Below are 21,555 nucleotides of genomic sequence, written 5' to 3'. Positions count from 1 at the left end.
GCCTCCCTCACCACGTTGAGCTGCTGCATCAATATACTGCATGGCTGTCTGTCACTGTGGCTGTATCCTCCCTTCTCCTCTTCTCTCTCTCTCTCTCTCTCTCTCTAACTCTCTCTCTCTCTAACTCTCTCTCTCCCTCTCTAACTCTCTTTCTCTCTCTAACTCTCTCTCTCTCTCTAACTCTCTCTTTCTCCACCTCTCTCTCTCACTCCTAGTATATCTCTCTCTCTCCTGTTATATTTCTCTCTCTCCTGGTATATCTCTCTCCTGGTATATCTCTCTCCTGGTATATCTCTCTTTCCTGGTATATCTCTCTCCTGGTATATCTCTCTTTCCTGGTATATCTCTCTCTCTCCTGGTATATCTCTCTCTCCTGGTATATCTCTCTCTCCTGGTATATCTCTCTTTCCTGGTATATCTTTCTCTCCTGGTATATCTCTTTCTCCTGGTATATCTCTCTTTCCTGGTATATCTTTCTCTCCTCATATCTCTCATTTTTTGTCCCTCTTGTTGTCTCATTCTCCCTCTTTATGAAGGCAGGAATATGTGTGTGTGTGTCTGCTGAGTGTTGGATGAGATTTCCATGGCTGGCCAAATGTGCAACATTAGATGTAATGTGTTTATCACAGTCGTAGGGAGAGATGGCATTTACAACAGTCATCACTCTTTTCTTTTGTGTGTGAATGACGTGGCATACACAAACACACACACATTTTCTCTCGCTCGCTCTCTCACACAAACACAAACGTACGCACACATTTTCTCTTACACACACACACATACACACACGTATATTTTCTCTCTCTAAAACACGCAATCACACACACATACAAACACACACACACACACATGTGTCCATGTTGTGTCCGGGTTGTTTTTCGTGCAGTTTGAGTGACAGGGAGGCAGAAATACACGACAGGCTATAAATAGCACCGGGAGCCCTAATGCAGCTCACTGAGGCAGAGGGAGTGTAAATGGGCTGCTTCTTCTGTGTGTGTGTGTGTGTGTGTGTGTGGGTGGGTGTGTCTGATTCACTGTGATAGTGTGTACTCTACAGTGAGCAGCATGCTGCCTTGTGTGTTGTGTTGTTAAAGTATGCTGTGTGTGCGTGTGCGTGCGTGTTGGTTCCCCGTAGGCTCTGGATCATGTGTGTGGGCGAACATCAGGCCATACTATAATCTTCTCTCGCTCTCTCTCTCTCTCTCTCTTTCTTTCTGTCTCTCTCTCTCTGTCACTGTCGCTCTCTGTCAATGTCTCTCACTCACTCACTCACTCACTCTCTCTCTCTCTCTCTCTCTCTCTCTCTCTCTCTATCTCTATCTCTATCTCTCACTCGCTCACTGACTGTCTCTCTTTACCCTCACTTGGTTCTCCCCCCTCCCCCATGTTCTTACTCTTATCTATTAATACTCTCCCTCTTTCTCTCTCTACTTCTCTCTTTCTCCCTTTATATTGCTGCATGTCTTTCTGCCTGTTGTCAGGCCATACCATAATCTTCTCTCTCTCTTAAAAGGGAGAGATGTACAGAAGGAGGAGAAGAGGAAAAGGGAGTGGAGGATAATGTAGAGATGAAGAGTAGATGGAGGGCAGAGGGTGGGGAGGAGAGGGTGGGGAGGAGAGGGTCTAGAAGTGCAAGGAGGGGAAGAAAGAAGAGGGGGGAGGAGAAGAGTGGAGGCAGGAGAGGAGTGTGGAGGCAGGAGAGGAGTGTGGAGGCAGGAGAGGAGTGTGGAGGCAGGAGAGGAGTGTGGAGGCAGGAGAGGAGTGTGGAGGCAGGAGAGGAGTGTGGAGGCAGGAGAGGAGTGAAGAGAGGAGTGTGGAGGCAGGAGAGGAGTGTGGAGGCAGGAGAGGAGTGTGGAGGCAAGAGAGGGGGGAGGAAGCAGGAAATGGGGGGGAGGGGGGAGGAGGCAGAAGAGGGGTGAGGAAAGGGGGGGGGGCAGAAGATGGGCAGGAGGAAGGAGGACACACTCACACACACACACACACTCCCACACTGACACAAACACACACTCCCACACACACTCCTACACTTCTGTATCTGTTTGTGTGCCTTTGGCTCTTTTCTTATGTGTGTGTCTGGCGAGACAGTTGTTTGGGTTTGTGTATAAATGTGTGTTTTGGTCCTTCCTCGCTACGGGGAGCCTGTTTTCATGAATGTAAGCGAGTGTTTCAGTGGAACAGAACAACCTCCCAGGGTGTGTTATGTAACTAATATCCCGCAGGTTATTGCTCCAACACTCTTTCACAGTGACACGTCTATTCTGCTGCCTGCCTTCTCTGACCCTGGCAGCAAAACCAACCTGAAGGCTGTCCTCACCAACAGCAGCCCCTGTTCACATGGCTGCCTTTCTGCCCTCTTAGATGGGAAGGGTGGGTGGGCAAGGGGCCGTTTAAGTGTTGTGTGTCTGCGTGCAAGTGAGCTTTTGTGCTTATTTTTGTCTCTGAGGCATGGAGGGTTTGTCGGAGTGTGTCTGTGTGTGTGTGTGTGTGTATCTGGAGTGTGTGTATCTGGAGTGTGTTTGTGTCTGTGTGTGTGTTTGTGTCTGTGTGGGTGTGTGTATCTGGAGTGTGTTTGTGTCTGGAGGTGTGAAGTGTGTGTGTGTGTGTGTCTGTGTGTGAGTGGAGGCGGGTGCTATCGGCACCAGAGCTCCAGACACCGGCTGTGGGCTAAGCCTGCTCCGTCAGACAGCAGTCCACCAGCCTGACCCCTCATCCAGGCCTGGCAAGCTCTCTGTCTCCCCTGGAGGTCTTCCCGTGGTCATTCAGCCCTCTCTCATATACACCTCAACAGTCACACAGTCTTGCCCTCCATTGGGCTCAGAGCCTGTGCTGTTTATTAGCACCCCACAACCCAGTCTGAATAACTCATTAGAGAAATACAAATAAACAGGACTTATTTCTAAGGATGGGTGGATTTACAGTGATTCTGATTGCTGATAGCCAGGCATCTCTGGCTGAGAGAGTACCATGCCATGACTGGCTCAGCCGGAAAGATGAAAGTGTAGCTCAGAGAAAAATGGCTCCAGCAAATGGCTACATGACACACATGACATATACAGTCATAAAAACGCAGCCAGCATAACGGATACAGAAACATGCTCTCTCTCTCGCTCTTTTGCTCTCTCTCGCTCTCTCGCTCTCTGTCTCGCTCTGTCTCGCTCTGTCTCTGTCTCGCTTTCCATATCACTTTCTGTCTGGCTGTCTGTCTCGCTCTCTGTATCGCTCTGTCTCGCTCTCTGTCTCGCTCTCTGTCTCTGTATCGCTCTCTCGCTCTCTCTCTCTCTCTGTCTCTCTCTTTCTCTCTGACATATACACGCGAGCGTCGCCGATTTCAGATCTGGTTTTAGAGAAAGGCACACACCTGTTTGAAATGGCTAAAGCATCAATGACAATGTTGATTGAAAACCTCCCCTTGTTCAGTCGTGTGAATTCACCTGGGTAGTTAAGCTGCTGTCCTCCCTGGGGGCCAGTCACCTCTTCTTCTTCTTCTACACTGATCCCAGTCTAGCTATTCTAGAAGCTGTCATTCTCCGTAGAGTTCTAACACTATGACCTGTGTGTCTCTCTCTTCCACAGGTATGATGTTGACTCTAAGAGTGCCAACCTGTCAAAACATGTAAGTGGCTAATTGAATGTAGTATGTGGGTGTGTGTCTATATGTGTGTGTATGTACAGTATGTGTGTGTGTGTGTGTGTGTCAGTGTGATTATCACCGGACCTTTCCCAGGGTGTATTGCTCCTGTAATGAGCGTGCTCAGTGTGTAATGGCATGGCCAGCCCTCCTGGCGGTGTCAGGCCAGCTCTGCTCTGAAAACACACACTACTCTGGCCCTGCCTTTCTATTGTTAGCACTCCCAATAAAACCACATTAATGACAGTAATTAAAGACAACAATGCAATCTGTCTTTCTTTGTTGACACACAATATAGTCTCCCTCCCCCTGGTGTATTCATGATCCAACTCTCTTTTTCACTCTTTCTGTCTCTCTGTCTCTCTCTGTGTCTCTCTCCATCTCTCTCTCTCTCTCTCTCTCTCTCTCTCTGTCTCTCTGTCTCTCTGTCTCTCTCTCTGTCTCTCTCTCTCTCTCTCTCTGTGTCTCTGTCTCTCTGTCTCTCTCTCTCTCTCTGTCTCTCTTTATGTCTCTCTCTCTCTGAAGACAGGAATAGAGAAATGTGCATGTGTCCTCTTCTCTGTTCTCTCATCTCTCTCGCTCTATCACCATCTGATAAGTCTCTGTGTGTGTGTCTGTGTTAGGGACTGTAGGGAATTGCTCATTCATGTGGGGGGTGTCTTGCTGCTGCGGTTGGAGCGGGCCTCCACATCTTCTCAGGTGGTCAGCCACGCCCCCTCCCCTCCCCCTCCACACCTTCCAGCAACCCTGTCTGTGTGTGTGTGTTTTTCTGCTTGAGTGTCTATCCTACCAGAATCCAATCATCACCCCATTTGTATCAGCAGTTAAGAGCTGAACCTAGCTGACCTGTCAGTCTATGTTTTAGTGTTACCTTGACTTTCTAGTTAAATCTTGTTCGACACCATTGCAAGTAATAATTGCACCACCCGCAAGGTGAACTTTGTTTCGCAAACCGTACTGCAGCTAAGGCCTGTGGCCGTCAAAGAGAGGTCAACACACAGCCCTATGGGATGATATCATTGGACGAGAACATGACACAAAGTGATTGAAAGGTTAGCTTTCATTCATAGGAGTTCAAGTGGGGAGGCAGATGGCTGAGTGGTTAGGGAATCGGACTAGTAATCAGAAGGTTGCCCGTTTGATTCCCGGACGTGCAAAATGACATTGTGCGTCTGCTAAATGACTAAATGTAAATGTAAGTTCAAATGTATTTGCCATTTGTAGCAACGACACTGTATTGTTTTATAAATATAAAATAAATAAATAAAAACCTTATAGAAAATATTTTTTTTCAACCTTTCAACACTTTTTGTAGATGTTTTCCCCCAACCTTTAGAAACGTTTTTTCCAAAGCATTTTAGAGAAAACATTTTAAAGAGAATATTTATTAAAAAAAATATTTTCAACCTATCAAAACTTTTTTTTCACACAGTAAAAGGAGAGGAGAGAGGAGGAGAAGGAAGGGGAGAACAGAGAAGCCTAAAACAGAGTAAAGCAGAGCAGAGTACAGTAGAGTACATTAGAGTTTAGTAGACTCCTAAAAAGAAAAAAAGAAAAAGAAAAAAAGAAATCGCAAATATATTTCAAATCTTTTGGAGATAATATTTTTTTTCAAACCTTGAAAAACTTTTTGCAGCCACACCAATAAATGTGTTTGCCCCACAATGAAACAAGCAAGAAAATTGTGTATTCTATTGTGTATGTAATCATATACAAATTCTGTCATTTATTTGAACCCCGCTACTGTACGGTTTACTTAAATAGTTTTGCAAATAACCTAGACCCATGTCAGCATATAAAAATGCAAAAACACAAGAATGTACATTTTGGGACAGGTCAAGTGCAGTTTGGGACGGTTTATTTTGCACTCGGTATTGGGATAGAGAGTAAAACAGTTAGTTGCGAGCCCTGGTTGGAAGTCTTTACCCCATCTATTCTAGGTTGCATGTTTTATTGGGATTTGTCTTAGCATATGAACACTAATTGACTCTCCAGGCATGATGCTAAGCAGTAGCAATCCTAATCTGCTAGTTTATCATCTACAGACAGAGAGCTGCAAGACAAACTTCCCATCGCAACAACAAGGGGAAGGGCTCATCCAGATGGTAGCCAATCACCTGTTTCGTCACTACCCCGCAATCATAGAAAATTATGGCAATTTTTCTCCTCCCCTGAAGGAGAGAACATGGAACGCTGAGATTAGAGAGAGGAAAGCAGGGGCTCCTCTGAGTGATTCATAAGCATGCTGGTCCTTAGTTAAGATCTCCACATGCTGCTCTTAGGTGGATTTGACGGATTATGGAAGAGACTACCACAGCATCATAAAGCCCATTAGATAATGTACAGTACCGGTCTGTGGTCAGGTAATGGTGAAATGAGAACTGGTATAACAGCCTCTCTGTCTGTGACCCACCATTACTACTGACTGTCTAGTGAGGCATCTGTCTGTGTGGATTCAGTGATAACAATGTAGTCACATTGTTCCTCCCTGAGGCAGACAGGCAGCCTGAAAACATCTCTTTTTGTCTCTCAGGCCCCTCAATTCTGGACCTGGTTTCTATAATTTCACAGACAATCTTGCCGGAGAAACAACAGGTTCTTTACATCAATCATCTCCGACTGGGAATGGCGCACTGGGCGTTCTCATTCTCTGCTTATCTGTAGTCCAGACCCTGGAGGAAACCCACCGCTGGGTAACAGCCATTACTGGAGCTCCCGATTCTGGAGGGGGTGGGGCGGGGCGGGGCGGGAAGGGCCGGTCGTTCAGGGAGAGACGGGCGAGAATGAGAGAGGGAGAGAGATGGTTTGGGAAAATAAAGGCAGAGGGAGAAAGAGATAAACGGAGAGCGAGCGAGGGACGGAGATGAAGAGAGAGGAACAGAGAGACTCGGAGAGCAGGGGGAATGCTAGAGGGATAGTACCTTGTCACTTGTTTGTCATCCCAGAAGACGGGATCTGAGAATCCATTATGTTCGTGCTGATGTTTTTACCGTCTTGTCTGTGGTGGTAATCACTAGGATTCTCACCCTTTATTCCCACCTCTCCACACAGCAAACACAGCAAACATACTTCCCTCGGTGTCATGTTTCATAAACTGTAATATTTTGAACCCACGCTACAATAAACCATGCATGTGTGTGTACTGTGTTTGAAAGGGTGTGTGGGAATGTTTGTTGCTGTGTTGATCTGTAAACATCCCATATGAAGTGATCCATATATATAACGCCTCCGTATATATAACGCCTCCCTCCTCCCTGCAGGACTTCCTGGGCCAGGCCTACTGCACCCTGGGGGAGGTGGTGGGCTCCCTTGGCAGCCGGATGGAGCGGGCCCTGGGGTGAGTTGACTGTGGCCCTGCTGTAGACAAGCACACTGCCTGGGAAGGATGGGCTGCTGGGGCTGGGGGGGTGGAGGGAAGGGGGTGGGGTGGGGCGGGTGGGGTCATCCTGAACACACCTATCACAGGAATCTCACACTGGCTAATGAGCAGCCACGCATACACAAACGTGCTGGAACACACACACACACACACACAACCCTCCCTGCCTATCCTCTAAACACACAACCGCCCCACACACACAGCCACTCAGCACCTCCCACACACACCCAGCTACATACATATCTTCCCATGGTGTGGTGCGGACCAGTACGTTCTCCCTGGCAGTGGTCTCCTGGCATGCCAGCACACCGATTATCTCTTCCCATGCTACCAGATCAGGGGCGCCTTGATGAGTTACCCTAGACGGAAAAATAAACATCTAAGGCAAATCTGGAAACCCCTCATCTGAAAGCAATAACCAAAAACCAAACCTGGCAACCCCTGATGTGTATTCTCTAACGCCTGGGCCTCCTCAGTCGGAGCGAGAGCTCCTCTTGGCTTCATTTCAAACGTGCTCCCTCGTCACCTGGTGGCGGAGCCGTCGCCATGGTGACGGCGGGGTGCACCCCCCCCCCTCGGAGAGTGCTGTGGTATTGAACCATGTGGGTTCCACTCCAAAGTGCAAAACCTTGTCAGCTCCCTCAGAGCCCTTCAGTCCCTCTGCTCCTCACCTCCTGTTTTCTTTCTCTCACACATACTCACTATTACACACACACACACACACACAGTTGAGCTGGTCTTATTTCTCTCTCTATTGTGCTCCACCAGGATTGATGGACAGATATTCATGACGGTGGCATCTGCATCATGTACCCAGAATAGCTGAAGATGATGACAGAAATCTGACTCTGTCATTACATGTGTGTGTAGCCGTAAATGTCCAGGTTCTGAGATACATGCAGCTGCTTTGCCAGGTTGAGCTGTCTCCTTCCTGTGGTGTGTGTTTCTCAATGAGAGGCTAATGTAGTCCGGAAACACCAATCTGTCTATCCATCACCTGTGATTAGGATGATGAGATGAGCTGTCTGCAGTCTGCAGCTATTTAGGTACTCTGTTTGATTGTTCACATAGCTGTCAAGCTGAGGGGAGCGGAGGTGGGTGTGCTGGTTGGGGCTAGAGCTGGCGGGGTAGAGGTTGGGGGCTAGAACTGGGGTAGGGGTTGGGGCTAGAGCTGGCGGGGTAGGGGTTGGGGGCTAGAACTGGGGAAGGGGCTGGGGCTAGAGCTGGACTGGGACTGAGGCTGAGGCTGGGGCTGGGGCTGGGGCTGGGGCTGGGGCTGGGGCTGGGGCTGGGACTGAGGCTGGGGCTGGGGCTGGGGCTGGGGGGTGTGATTGGAGGGTGATGCAGATGGGGGTGGGGGGTTCTGAAAGGAAGCTGCTCCTCTCGTCAGACACACACCTGCACCCCAGCATTACAGGGGGGACCTTTAACAACCTTAATAAGTGCTAATTACAGCTAATTACACTGTTCAATCAGCCCTCCGACTGACATGAGGGAGTGTTTGTGTGTGTGTGTGTGTGTGTATGTGTGCGTGTGCGGGAAGGACTCAGCGACGGTCTATTTAGAGAGCTGTCAGTGGTCAGTCAGAGGCATGTTGACGTTTACAGAGAAGCCTACCTTTCTGACTGCATATCCAGTCATGTCAACATCTTTGCAGGTGTGTGTGTGTGTGTGTGTTTGTGCCGTGTGTGTTTGAGCTGCATGCGTTTGTTTATATGCTGTGTGTGCATTTGTCTGCGTGTTCTTTGTATGTTTGTGTGAGTTTCTTTTTTCTGTGTGTGTGTGTATGCACACTATGTACTTTGTGTGTGTGTGACTATTTCTCTGTGCTTTGGCAAGAGAACATCACCTTACACTGGTCTCTAACTATCAGCCAATCATCTTGTAGGCACATACCAAGAGACACGCCACAGTGTAGTGATGAGGGTCCCGTTGCCAGCAGTCTTTCATGGTGACATCACAGTAGACCTCATTCTGATTGGTTAGAGTAAAGAAGGGGGTGGGATAAAGAGTTCAGCGGAGCTGGCATAGACAGGTCAGGAGAGAGAGGATGGGGGGAGAGAGAGAGAGGACCTCATCCATAGACAGGTCAGGAGAGAGAGGATGGGGGGAGAGAGAGAGAGGACCTCATCCATAGACAGGTCAGGAGAGAGAGGATGGGGGGAGAGAGAGAGAGGACCTCATCCATAGACAGGTCAGGAGAGAGGGGGGGTTTGTGTAGGAACAGACATAGACTTGTGCAGTGATTCATCTAATGCCACACTCGCTCTGTACGACGACTGTCTGAGTGCTATACGGTATATGTCTGGTAGGTTGGTATTTTATAATTGTGGATACTTGCGCTCTTCTCCGTCCTTTCCTCCTTCATCACTTAGATACGCCCTCACTTAACGCTTTGTTACGCATAAAAAAATAACACTTGAGTTAAGTAAATTCTGTCAGAGTGTTTTGCATTTGATTTCCATATATTACCTCTAACATTTCCTCTATCCAACACCCCGTTAATGAATTCCAAATGTGTCCAAAAAATGCATGGGCTCTTGAATATTCAATAAGCCCATTTATGACAGAGACCGTTAATCCTAAAGCTTCTACTTCCTTTTGAAAGGCTATCATCATCTGGACCTTAGCTGAGACCAGAGGCGCATAGCAGCGCGGCTAATGAGCACACAAACTGTGTGTGTGTGTTTCTGTGTGCCTTTACATGTGGGTATTAGCATGCATGCGTTTGTGTGTGTATTTGTCTGTGTGTATTTGTTGCGGATACTAGATTTGGAGCCAATGCAGACATTCCATGTGTCCTGCAGACTGAGAACAGCACACCCTTACTTAGCTCCTGGGTAACAGGGCTTGGAGGATCACATGGGGAGGCAGGAGGGTGGGATCAGGTCCCCTCTCTCCTGGGTGGAGTTAATTGTGACGCGGCTCTTGTGAAGGCAGCCGGGCTGCCGCCAGGGTGGCCCAGTGTTAATTATCCAGCTCTCTCTCCAGACTCTGATTGCAAATCCATGTGTTTTGATTAGAGCTTTCAGAAGTGTCTATCTTTCTCTGTCTCTCTTTGTATCTCTCTGTCTTCCTCTCTTTCTCACACTCCTTGTCTGTCTCATTCTCTCTCTCCCTCTCGGTCTCTCTCTTTCTTTCGGTCTGTCTCTCTCTCTCTCTCTCCCTCTCGGTCTCTCTCTTTCTTTCGGTCTGTCTCTCTCTCTCTCTCTCTCTCTCTCTCTCTCGCACTCTCTCTCTCTCTCTCTCGCACTCTCTCTCTCTCTCTCTCTCGCACTCTCTCTCTCTCTCTCTCTCTCTCTCTCTCTCTCTCTCTCTCTGAAATGAGGGAGGAAGAGAGATATTGAGACTGACACCTCTGTTCTCTCTGTCTACCAGGGAGCTGACAGATAGTGAGTTACAACAGATTTCTATGACTTGATTGCTGTTGAGGAAACAATGAGATAGTTTTCTATTCCATGTGGAGTGGTTCCAGTGCCCAGACAGCCGCTGGGGTGTATACTGGTAGATATTCACATCTTCGCTTTATGGTTCCCATAAGACCAGTCTTCAGACAGTCTCTGGATTATCTACTGTCTCTCTCTCTCTCACACACACACACTCTCTCTCTCTCTCTCTCTCTCTTTCTCAGAATGACATTTTCACTCCCTCCAATTTGTTGAAATACATGAGCATGCTTTTGGAAATAATGAGCAGAGATATATATTCAATATATTCACTGGCCCCTGTGGGCTTCTCAGATTCTCCCACCCGTTAGGGTTGTCATGGAGACACCGGCTCCTGGTGCTGGGCTCTTATTTTCCAGGTCAGTGTGTGTGTGTGTGTGTGTGTGTGTGTGAGAGATGCATCCATTAAATCTGTGTATGAGTGTGTGTTTCTTGTAGGTTTCACTTTTAAGAGAGAAATAAGAGTTAAGATGGTCAAATGTTTGTTGTGGGAACTAGTTACTAGTTTGTGTGTGTGTGTGTGTGTGTGTGTGTGGAGGAGGGGTTTGAGTCATAAGACACATTGACAGGAATGTTTATTAAGCATCCCCATAAGTCTACACCATAGTGGAGACTATTCTTCCTGGGGTCCAGGAATGAACCACTTATCTTGATCAAATTGTGCCAACTATTAATTAAGAACTTGAAGCCGGTCAGATACAGGGAAGGTAACAAAAAACAAGCAGTCTTTTTTGTTGTTGTTAGAAACATGAAGGGACTCTTAGCTAGTTATTTAGTTTTCGGTGACTTTGATGACAAGAATATGTTTGGTTGTTGAGGAGTGAATGTGACTTTGCTTTCTCAGCTGTAAAAGCAAGCAACACCACACACACACACACACACACACACACACACACACACGCACACACACACACACACACTATCTAATTAAATACGTCTGTACAGTGTTTTTGTTGTCTACGTACACAAGGACCCAATCTGTTAGTATTTTGTGATTTGCAAAAGCAATACAATAGACATAATGGACATACTGGATTCGAGGTGTGTGTGTGTGTGAGAGAGAGAGAGGGAGAGAGGGAGAGGGAGACAGAAGGAGGGAGAGAGAGAGAGACAGGAGGAGAGAGAGAGAAAGGGGGATGGAGGGAGCAGGGGGGGAGGTTAAGTATTGGCGCTGTGGTTCATAAAATGGAAGTGGCAGAAAATGTGCTGATCCAGTTAGGCAGCAATCAGCTTCAGCTGGAATAGCCGCGTTTACACTGAGTGGCTGTGTGGCTCGAGGTTAAAGTAGCACTGCCTTCAGCTCAATGGAGCTGGAATACCTGTCTATTACTGTGGCCACTCTCCCCAGACCTGGCCTCTGGGATACGCACACAGGTTTGTATAGGCATTCACACAGCTACACACATGGACACACACACACACACTGTACAGACACACACTACGTGTGCATATAAGGAAACAGTATGCACATACTCATTTAGTACATACATTTTCCTTAATGTCTCCATAACAGTGTTCTACACTGTTATCCTGTGGTGAAACAGCCTGTAAATACTGGTTGTTTGTGTAATCCTCTTATTGAAGACAGGTCCCTCAGCTGAATGTGTGAGGAACTATCAGTGTACAAAATAAGCCTCCTTTCAATTGACTGTGGGCTTCAATATTCCTGGCATGGGCAAGATTAGAATAGAACACATACACAAGCATGCATGCATAGAGAGACGCACACCCACAAGAGACACACACATAGCCCATCTGTCTCTGTCTGTATCCACGTCTGGGCTATTTCCATCCCCAATTACAGTAATTCTCTCCATCATAAAGCACCTCTGGTTTTTAAGGCTCAATCAGGCCTCAATCTGCTTGACTGGTAATGAAGCGTTCTCCTAACATAACCAACTGAGAATGGACGTCTGCCACAGGAGGTGGGCTTATTTTCATGGTGGGTTCGGAGGTAATGGACGTGGAACTGATGACCTTACCTTCTCAGAACCCTCTGGCCCAAAGTATGAAAGGAGTCTGAGACTGGGAGTTCTTCTTTTGCTTTTCACTGTGGTTCACCGTGGCTTAAAAATAGACAAGCGCTCATCAGATAGAAAGCAGACACACAATGGAAGAGTGAGGATCCCTTTCCCCCTGATAGGTGTGTCACCCAGAGGCCCTGTCCCTCACTGCTGAGTAGGATGGAGCTCCCTTCACACAAACAGGGGTCCTCGACCTCAATTTCAGGCTTCCTAAATAAACGCCCGAGTCAATTTCTGCTGCTCTGACTTTTTCTCCTTCCACAGGTGTACACTCATCAGTAGCGTGGCCGTGGTTCTGAGGAGCGGCCGTTGCGAGCTACAGATCGTTTATGTGTCTGTAGATTCTTGCCAGGCTCCAGTGGTTCCTTCATATTTTAAGTATTAAGGCGACAGGATGGAGACTTGGATACATTGGGTCATTTATGGTTTCTGGGGGCTTAGAAAATGTGGTGTGTCGAACTAGATGTAGCACGCACACACACACACACACACAGGACTCTTTGTGCTCCACAAGTATTACTAGAACTCTCTAGTTCTGGACTTTTCCATGGGGTGATGGGTGTGTGTCCTGTAGGGTTCACAGAAGACATGACACACAAGTCTGAGTCTAAAGCAATCATTCATGACCAGTACAGCATGTGAAAGATGTGCTTTACCTCAGTGTTAGTCCGTCTGGGACTATTCCATATGAGTGACCCTTATCCTGGCGTGGGCCCTGGGAGAGCAGGAGCTGATGAACGTCTCTCTGTGCATTGTTCTGCAGGGGCATACCCAATAAGAAGTGTGGGACCATCATCGTCAAGGCTGAAGAGCTAGGCAACTGCAGGGTGAGTGTGGATCATACTATTTCTGTTTGTTTATTTACTGGAACTGTGCACATGACCCAAGGCTCACCCCCCCCCCCCCACACACATCCCCCACAACCCAGGATACACACATGCACACATACTCTGAATCGCTTATTCTGTATCTATCCACTAGGAATCAGTGATGATGCAGTTCTGTGGCAACAAATTGGACAAAAAGGATTTCTTTGGCAAATCCGACCCTTTCCTTGTCTTCTACCGCAGCAACGAAGATGGAACGTGAGTCCACAGCTCTATCAAATTCTGTCTTTCTCTCCTCCACTCGCATCCCTCCATCACCCCCCCCCCGCCCCCCTGTGGGTATGGAGGAAATTAGTTTGTATTGAATTCCTTTAGGTAAACATCTAGCTTTTGTATGTGCTTGTGTGTGTGTGTGTGTGTGTGTGTGTCAGTGAGTGTGTGTGTGTGTCCTGCAGGGACTTTACTCCTCAGCCGTGTCTGCCAGGTCAGATAAGGAGCTCACATGCACACAGATTTAATGGACGAATCACACACACATCCACACACAAGCCTAGTGCGATGTGGGCAACTGGTGCACAGGGCAGGGGGCCAGTGAACCAGGGAACCCAGAGTAAGGTCACTGTGCTGGGGGTTCTCTGTCAGGGTTCTCTGTCAGGGTTCTCTGTCAGGGTTCTCTGTAGGAGGTCAGCTGAACTTACTCCTGGGAGGTTCTCCACCCTCATCCTTGAAACGAGTGTGTCTGTGTGTGTGCATGTTTGTGTTTCCCTTAGCTTCACCATCTGCCATAAGACTGAGGTGGTGAAGAACACTCTGAACCCTGTGTGGCAGGCCTTCAAGATCCCAGTACGAGCTCTCTGCAATGGAGACTATGACCGGTGAGGTTCTGCTCATGGTGTGTGTTTGTTTGTGTGTGTGTGTGTGTTCTCTCCCTGTGAAGCATTTCCTTTTCTCCAGTCGTCAGAGCTGCCAGCCCTGCCACCCCCAGCCTCTGATTGGTGGGCTGAGCTGACCCTGCTGCATTGATTGGAGCTGGTCTCCTCTGCTTTGTGACGGGGTTAGTTAGAGAGCAGTGTTATCTGTGACTGGGAAAACCACACAGACAACTCACAAAACACACACACACACACAGACACAAGTGCACTTTCACATGCACACACACACACACACATTGCCGTTGTGTATCAGGGCCGGTGGGGGGGAGATAAGGGACAGGCATAGGAAGCAGAGCTTAGAGAGCCAGCCGTACCAGATCTGTGTGTCCCACTGAAAGCTCTACTGATGGATCCTTGTTAGCACTGCGACTCTCTCTCTCTCTCTCTCTCTCTCTCTCTCTCTCTCTCTCTCTCTCTCTCTCTCTCTCTCTCGCTCTCTCTCTTTCTCCCTCCACGCATGAACACTCAGGCAAGCACACACACATGTGGAGGCACGCATACACACCTACGCACGCATGAGTGCTCACTCACACACACACACGCAGGCATGCACACACACACACAAGCCCTTAGGGATCACAGACAGAGCAGATGTATTGTCTGGTCTGTCGACTCATCACTCTCCTGTCAGAGCCTCAAACAGCAGCAAATCAGTAATTGTTTCTCTGAGATAAAACATTTCAGTATGTTAGTATGAGCTGTCCTCCCCTTCCTTTGATCCCTCCAGCCTTCCCTCCTTTCACTCGAGCTCTCTACACTAGCTCTTCACCTCCTTTTCAACCTCGCATCACCCCCTCTCTTCCATCAAGACCACCTACCTTGCCCCCCCCTCCCGTCTCCAGCTCTCTAAAGTAGCTCCTCACCTCCTACCCCCCACATGTTGATCTTCAATTGAAGCCTCTCATCGCTGCTCTTGTCTTCCTCTCCTCTTCCTCTCTCTCCTCTTCCTCTTCTCTTCTTCTCCTCTCCTCTTCCTCTCTCTCCTCTTCCTCTTCTCTTCCTCTCCTCTCCTCTTCCTCTCTCTCCTCTTCCTCTTCTCTTCCTCTCCTCTTCCTCTTCTCTTCCTCTCCTCTTCCTCTCTCTCCTCTTCCTCTTCTCTTCCTCTCCTCTTTTCCTCCATCTCCTCTGCTCTCAGGTATGTAGTGTTTACACGTCTAATGACTAGCTCTTGTTCATTGCTTCTGTTCATCCTGCTCTCTAAACCTCTGATTTCCTGTTCCTGTGGAGCCTCTGTATTTCAGAGCCCCCAGCTGAAATTGAGGCAGATTGAATTGTAGCTTATGGGTGAATAACAATGTCAGAGTCGCCTTACTCTCTCCCTATCTCTCTCTTTTTCTCTTTCTATCTCCGCTCACTCTCCCTCTTTCCATCTGGCTTTCCTCTCTCTCCCCTCAGTTTTTCTCTCTCGTTCTTTTCTCCGTCTCTCCTTCTCTCTAGCTCTATATTTCTCCCTTTCCTCTCTCTCTCTCTTCCTCCATTCTTGTGTGAAGGAACAGACTCATCTCAGAGAAAATCATCTCTCTGTTTGAGGGGGCGGAAGATAGCGTGATAACACTACATATCTTTCTCATACAGACTATTCCCTTATTTTTCATCCCCTCTGCCCACAAAAGATTGCCGAAATAGATATGGGGGGAGGGAAAATGCATTTTTATCTGGCATTACCACTGCTTAAGTGTTGATGGTTATGTATGGTTATAGTTGACATATGTCTTTTCATTTCAAAGCCGCATACACCCTTCATGTCATATACATAATTATAGTTGGTATACTACTTCCTAACTGAAGGAGATCAGTCTCTCACATTTTGAGTAATAATTTCACGTCAACATTGTACAGGATGTTGCCGTTGCCAGTGTCTTGTCTTAACAACTTCCTGTCCCTCTCAACAGAACGATCAAGATCGAGGTGTACGATTGGGACAGAGATGGAAGGTAGTTCACATTTAAAAATCGATCTGCATGAATGAAACATACGTTAAACAGAAATCGTCTTTAGTGGCTTGTTCATGGGGAGTTGCAGTATGTAGGGAAGTCTGATCTAGATGACATGGGACTGATTCTAATCTGTTTTTCTAGAGGGTAAGGCAGTTGGATGAGGATTGATGTTGATGGAGTGGGAGTTCGTCGGACCGTGCCTGTCCAAAGAGGAAATTACATCATGAGTGTCATTGTTTCACAGTTCAGGGTCTAGTACTAGTGGGAGGTGGTTTAAATGGGTTTAAACACTTTAAGAGTCACCACCTTTGGAACGCTCCATTTGTTAAATCAAATCCAGCAGCCCAGAAGTATTTTGACAAAATACACTTTTTTTCGATCTCCTACTCCTTTTCTTGTATCCTTCTTTATGTTGGTTAGAAACACACTGGTCTTGGTTAGAAACACACTGGTCTTGGTTAGAAACACACTGGTCTTGGTTAGAAACACACTGGTCTTGGTTAGAAACACACTGGTCTTGGTTAGAAACACACTGGTCTTGGTTAGAAACACACTGGTCTCGCATTTCAAAGCTGTGAAAATGAGTCTGTCGAAGAAGCCCCAAATGACTGATTGTAAATGAGAATTGTGAAATGACTGACATAAATGTGCCATAGAATTATAATCAAAGCCCTTTTGAATAACACACTGTTAATGTCTCCCTTTTTATTGTTGAGACCTATAATGGCCTCTGATTAATGATCTAAGTCTGTTACTAATCTCAGCAAACACACATGCATCCAGATTCTGTCACCCAGCAGCTCCTCAGTTTGTATTCTGTTTGTCTACGTAATGAGATTTGAAATGCCACCAGTATATGAAGACATTTTCTACTTTATAATGTGTCATCTAAACTTCATTCTGGAAAATCTGTATGTACGTGTATATTTGTTTGTGTGTGTGTGCATTCTGTTTTAAGCCATGACTTCATAGGAGAGTTCAGCACCAGCTACAGAGAGCTTTCACGGGGTCAATCACAGTTTAACGTGTACGAGGTGAGTGCTGTATGCATATGTGTGTGTGCGTGTATGTGTGGGTGTGGGTGGGGGGGGGGGGGGGGGCGGCGGCAAGTCAGCCCAGTGAGGCAGGTCTACATTTGAGGGTGGATGAGCTAACAGTGATCCCCAACTGAGTCACCACAGAACTGGGCCACAGAAACACTTCCTGATTAAATAGAACCAGGGGTCTCTAAAGGAAGCAGCACAATGGCACACAGTTATTCTAAATTCACTGGCTGTTTGTCAAGTGACAACTACACACACACACACACACACACACACAGGTAATGGTGTGCTGTCATAGATAGAGGGTCTCTGGCTGTTAGAAACTATCATCATTTTGTGTTCAGTCTGTGTATTGTCCTCCACGGCTGATTGTGGAAGGCCTGCTGTTTCCACTCACGTCTTGGAAGTGTGGGTGTAAGTTTACCCTTAATCCATCTGCTTACAGTCACTCTCACACACGCACATATAGTACACACACAGTCACGTGCATATAGTACACATTTAGCATTTAGCATATAGTACACACACACGCACATGCATATAGTACACACACACATATAGTACACACACATACACACAGATCAAACGTGTAATGGGGCTCTCGTGTCGTCTCGTCTGTGTCTCAGTTGACTTGATGTGACATCCTCTCCTGCCAGAGCATCAGGCTGACAGAACACAAGAGACAAAGTGTCACTTTCTGTGTGTGTGTGTGTGTGTGTGCGCGCGCCCATCGGGGTTCCTTTACCTGCGTCTGTGTGTGTATTTGTTTATGTGTACATGTATCTACACACAGTGCCCTTGTGTTTTGGTATGTCACACTTTACAAAAGACTAGCAATCATAGCTTTACCTTCAGGATGTCTGAGCCTCTGGTTGCTCTACAGTGTAGAGTCTACAGTGAGGCCAGATAAGCAGGTCATCAGCCTGGGAGTGTCCCCTCTCTCCCCTCCACTCTCTCCCCTCCTCTCTCTCCTACTCTCTGTCCTCCTCTCTCCCCATCCTCTCTCTCCTCCTCTCTGTCCTCCTCTCTCTCCTCCTCTCTCTCCTACTCTCTGTCCTCCTCTCTCTCCTCCTCTCTCCCCTCCACTCTCTCCCCTCCTACTCTCTCCCCTCCTCTCTCTCCTACTCTCTCTCCTCCTCTCTCCCCTCCTCTCTCTCCCCTACTCTCCACTCTCTCCCCTCCTCTTTCCCCTCCTCTCTCCCCTCCTACTCTCTCCCCTCCTCTCTCTCCTACTCTCTCTCCTCCTCTCTCCCCTACTCTCCACTCTCTCCCCTCCTCTTTCCCCTCCTCTTTCCACTCCACTCTCTCCCCTCCTACTCTCTCTCCTCCTCTCTCCCCTCCTCTCTCTCCCCTACTCTCCACTCTCTCCCCTCCTCTTTCCCCTCCTCTCTCCCCTCCTCTCTCTCCTACTCTCTCTACTCCTCTCTCCCCTCCACTCTTTCCCCTCCACTCTCTCCCCTCCACTCTCTCCCCTCCACTCTCTCCCCTCCACTCCCTCCCCTCCTCTTTCCCCTCCTCTTTCCACTCCACTCTCTCCTCCGCTCTCTCCTCCTCTCTCTCCCCTCCTCTCTACCCTCCTCTCTCTCCCCTCCTCTCTCTCCTCCTCTCTCTCATCTTCTCTCCCCTCCTGTCTCCCTTCCTCTCTCCCCATCCTGCTACACTGACCATACAGCTTCATTACATTTGTAAGTCCTGATTAAAATCCTGACATATTCACATGAGAACCTCCCCAGGCTACAGAGTCAAGGCTGACTACTTACACTGTGAGGTGTCAGGATGAAAACAGCCCAGGGCCACCCAGGGATATTAGAAGATGATGTGTGTGTGTGCGTGTGCGTGTGTTCGAGGGAGTGAATGAAAGAGACTGCTTTTTATTTAATCTATTTTTCTCTCTTTTTATCGATCTTTCTTCTCTCTCTCTCTCTCTCTCTCTCTCTCTCTCTCTCTCTCTCTCTCTCTCTCTCTCTCTCTCTCTCTCTCTCTCTCTCTCTCTCTCTCTGTGTCTCTCTCTGTGTCTCTCTCTGTGTCTCTCTCTGTGTCTCTGTCTCTCACTCACTCACTCACTCACACACACACGTACACAAGGCTCACCCTTGGCCTCTGCTGTAATCCCTGAGCATGTGCAGAGGGAGCCTCCAGCAGGAGGAGTGCTAATGTGTGAGGTGCGGAGGGCCAGCCAGCCTCCTTGAGTGTATCCAGTCTGTGCTGAGCTCTAGCCCGGAGCGAGCACAGGCCGGCCCCACACACCAGCAGCTCACCAGCTACTTGAACTCCCTGCAGGTGGTGAACCCCAAGAAGAAAGGCAAGAAGAAAAAGTACCTCAACTCGGGAACTGTGAGTCAAGAACATTCTAGACCGTAATCTCAAACGCCCCTGTTGTGTCTGTGTGGAATCTGTCTGTGTACACACACAGTAGGTGTGTTTGGGCTGTCAGGTGGGTTGCCAGACTACTGTACTACTAAGCCTGTTTGGTTTACAGTGATCTACACGGAAACTCTTTATGTTTACACTTCACCCTGCCTGTGTTCTCCCCAGGTAACCCTGCTTTCCTTCCTGGTGGACATTGAAGTCACCTTCCTGGACTACATCAAAGGAGGGTAAGTGACCAGGCTGCATGCATGTGTGTGTGTGTGTGTGTGTGTGTGTGTGTGTGTGGGGGGGGTGTTAGGGTGTGTGTGTGTGTGTGAAGGTCAGGTGGGTTTAATTGGGATGATGGAAACTGACGGATCACAGTGGGTTAACAGTCGGCATCTTAGGTTACCATCAGAAGCCTGTTTCTGATTGACTGCAGGAACACTACTAGGACTGACCTTACTGAACAAATAACCCTAGAGAAAGGTGGAGTTAACACAAAAGAAAGGAAAGAGAAAAAAAGAGAAAGAAGACGGGGAAAAAGATAGAAAGAGAGAGAGAGTGACAGTTGGTCTGATTGGATTTCAGGTGGAGAGTGCGCGCGTGTGGGCGTGTTTGAGCGTGCACGCACAGTGTGTGCGCATGAGCCCGTCCTCGCTTGCCGTGCGTGCGTGTCTGTGTGTGTGTGCGTGCGTGTGTGAATGACCGAGTGTGTCTCGGGAGGACTGACAGCGTGCGGCCATGCATGTTGGAAAGCTCGCCCACACGGTCCTTCTTTCATTAGACTCCCAGTGGGGAGGGAGACCAGGGGCAGCATCACAGCCACACTCAGGCAGACTGCCCCGCCCGGCCCCCGCCCGTCCCCGGCTGGTCTGCCGTGGATGGATGATCCCTGTAGAAGGATGCAGTGAGGGGGCCCTGGGTGAGGGGGCCCTGGGTGTGGGGGCCCTGGGTGTGGAGGCCCTGGGTGTGGAGGCCCTGGGTGAGGGGGCCCTGGGTGTGGAGGCCCTGGGTGAGGGGGCCCTGGGTGTGGAGGCCCTGGGTGAGGGGGCCCTGGGTGTGGAGGCCCTGGGTGAGGGGGCCCTGGGTGTGGAGGCCCTGGGTGAGGGGGCCCTGGGTGTGGAGGCCCTGGGTGAGGGGGCCCTGGGTGTGGAGGCCCTGGGTGAGGGGGCCCTGGGTGTGGAGGCCCTGGGTGTGGAGGCCCTGGGTGTGGAGGCCCTGGGTGTGGGGGCCCTGGGTGTGGGGGCGGAGGGGAGGGGGGTGCCTGTGTGTGTACTCCCCAGACCGTGAGGGTTACAGCTGGAGTTGCTGGAGCAGGATGCTAGCTGGCTGTACTGCACGTGCATGACTGTGTGGGGGTCTGTCTTTGCTAATGGCAATCACACCCTCGAGTTGTGTCCTAGTAAACTGAAGCAGAACCATGCTCAACTTAACAGCACTTCCACAGTTTGTGGGGGCTGGGGTGGGCTGGCGGCCGGGGGAGGGAGGCGCAGGCTTGTTTGGCTAAATGAAGTGGACAGCGCTGTTTATCTGCCTCAAGCCTAAATAGACTGTAATGGACCACTAGTGTTTTATAATGGTCCAACTGTTCTGCATGGTGAGTTTTCCGCGTGTGTTTGTGTGTGTGGCAGAAACATCCTTTTTTTTTTTTTTTTTTATTTATTAAACCTGCATATGAACTGAGACCTTCTCCTCTCTTATCTCACTAGGCCAGGCTGCAGGTTTGTGAGGGACACCTGAAGGGGCGGAGCTCTCGTTAGCCAAGCAGGGCCATTCAGGACCCTCTGTGTGAATGGCAGCCATTGTCCTGGCTCATTGCATGCAGCTAATTGCTATCAGGGAATCAGGCAGCCAGTGGAGTGAGCAGGAGGCCGTGCAGTAGGAGGAGCAGCATGCAGAGGTGGACGGGTGGTGACGACGGCGCTCCTGTCTCCACCTGCTCTCCACAGCTGTGGCTGGGTGGGCTTGTGGACGCGGAGGCTTCTAG

General features: G+C 48.7%; 1 protein-coding gene across 1 annotated transcript in view; it reads left to right on the top strand.

Moving 5' to 3' along the window:
- The window catches only part of LOC146276409 (copine-8), a 54,418-nt gene that overhangs the window by 18,845 nt on the left and 14,018 nt on the right, over positions 1–21,555 (top strand). Inside the window, exons 5-13 of the mRNA XM_084701162.1 lie at positions 3,574–3,613; positions 6,889–6,965; positions 13,241–13,304; positions 13,459–13,562; positions 14,075–14,179; positions 16,129–16,170; positions 17,132–17,207; positions 19,497–19,550; positions 19,752–19,813. Coding sequence (XP_084557288.1) covers positions 3,574–3,613; positions 6,889–6,965; positions 13,241–13,304; positions 13,459–13,562; positions 14,075–14,179; positions 16,129–16,170; positions 17,132–17,207; positions 19,497–19,550; positions 19,752–19,813 — 624 coding nt within the window. The remainder of the gene's footprint in view (positions 1–3,573; positions 3,614–6,888; positions 6,966–13,240; positions 13,305–13,458; positions 13,563–14,074; positions 14,180–16,128; positions 16,171–17,131; positions 17,208–19,496; positions 19,551–19,751; positions 19,814–21,555) is intronic.

This window comes from Hypomesus nipponensis, chromosome 7, assembly GCF_054491055.1.
Source record: "Hypomesus nipponensis isolate SF chromosome 7, ASM5449105v1, whole genome shotgun sequence".
In the NCBI taxonomy this organism is placed as follows: Eukaryota; Metazoa; Chordata; class Actinopteri; order Osmeriformes; family Osmeridae; genus Hypomesus; species Hypomesus nipponensis.
The sequence above is the reverse complement of the archived record's forward strand: the minus strand, read 5'-3'. Positions and strand labels throughout refer to the sequence as shown.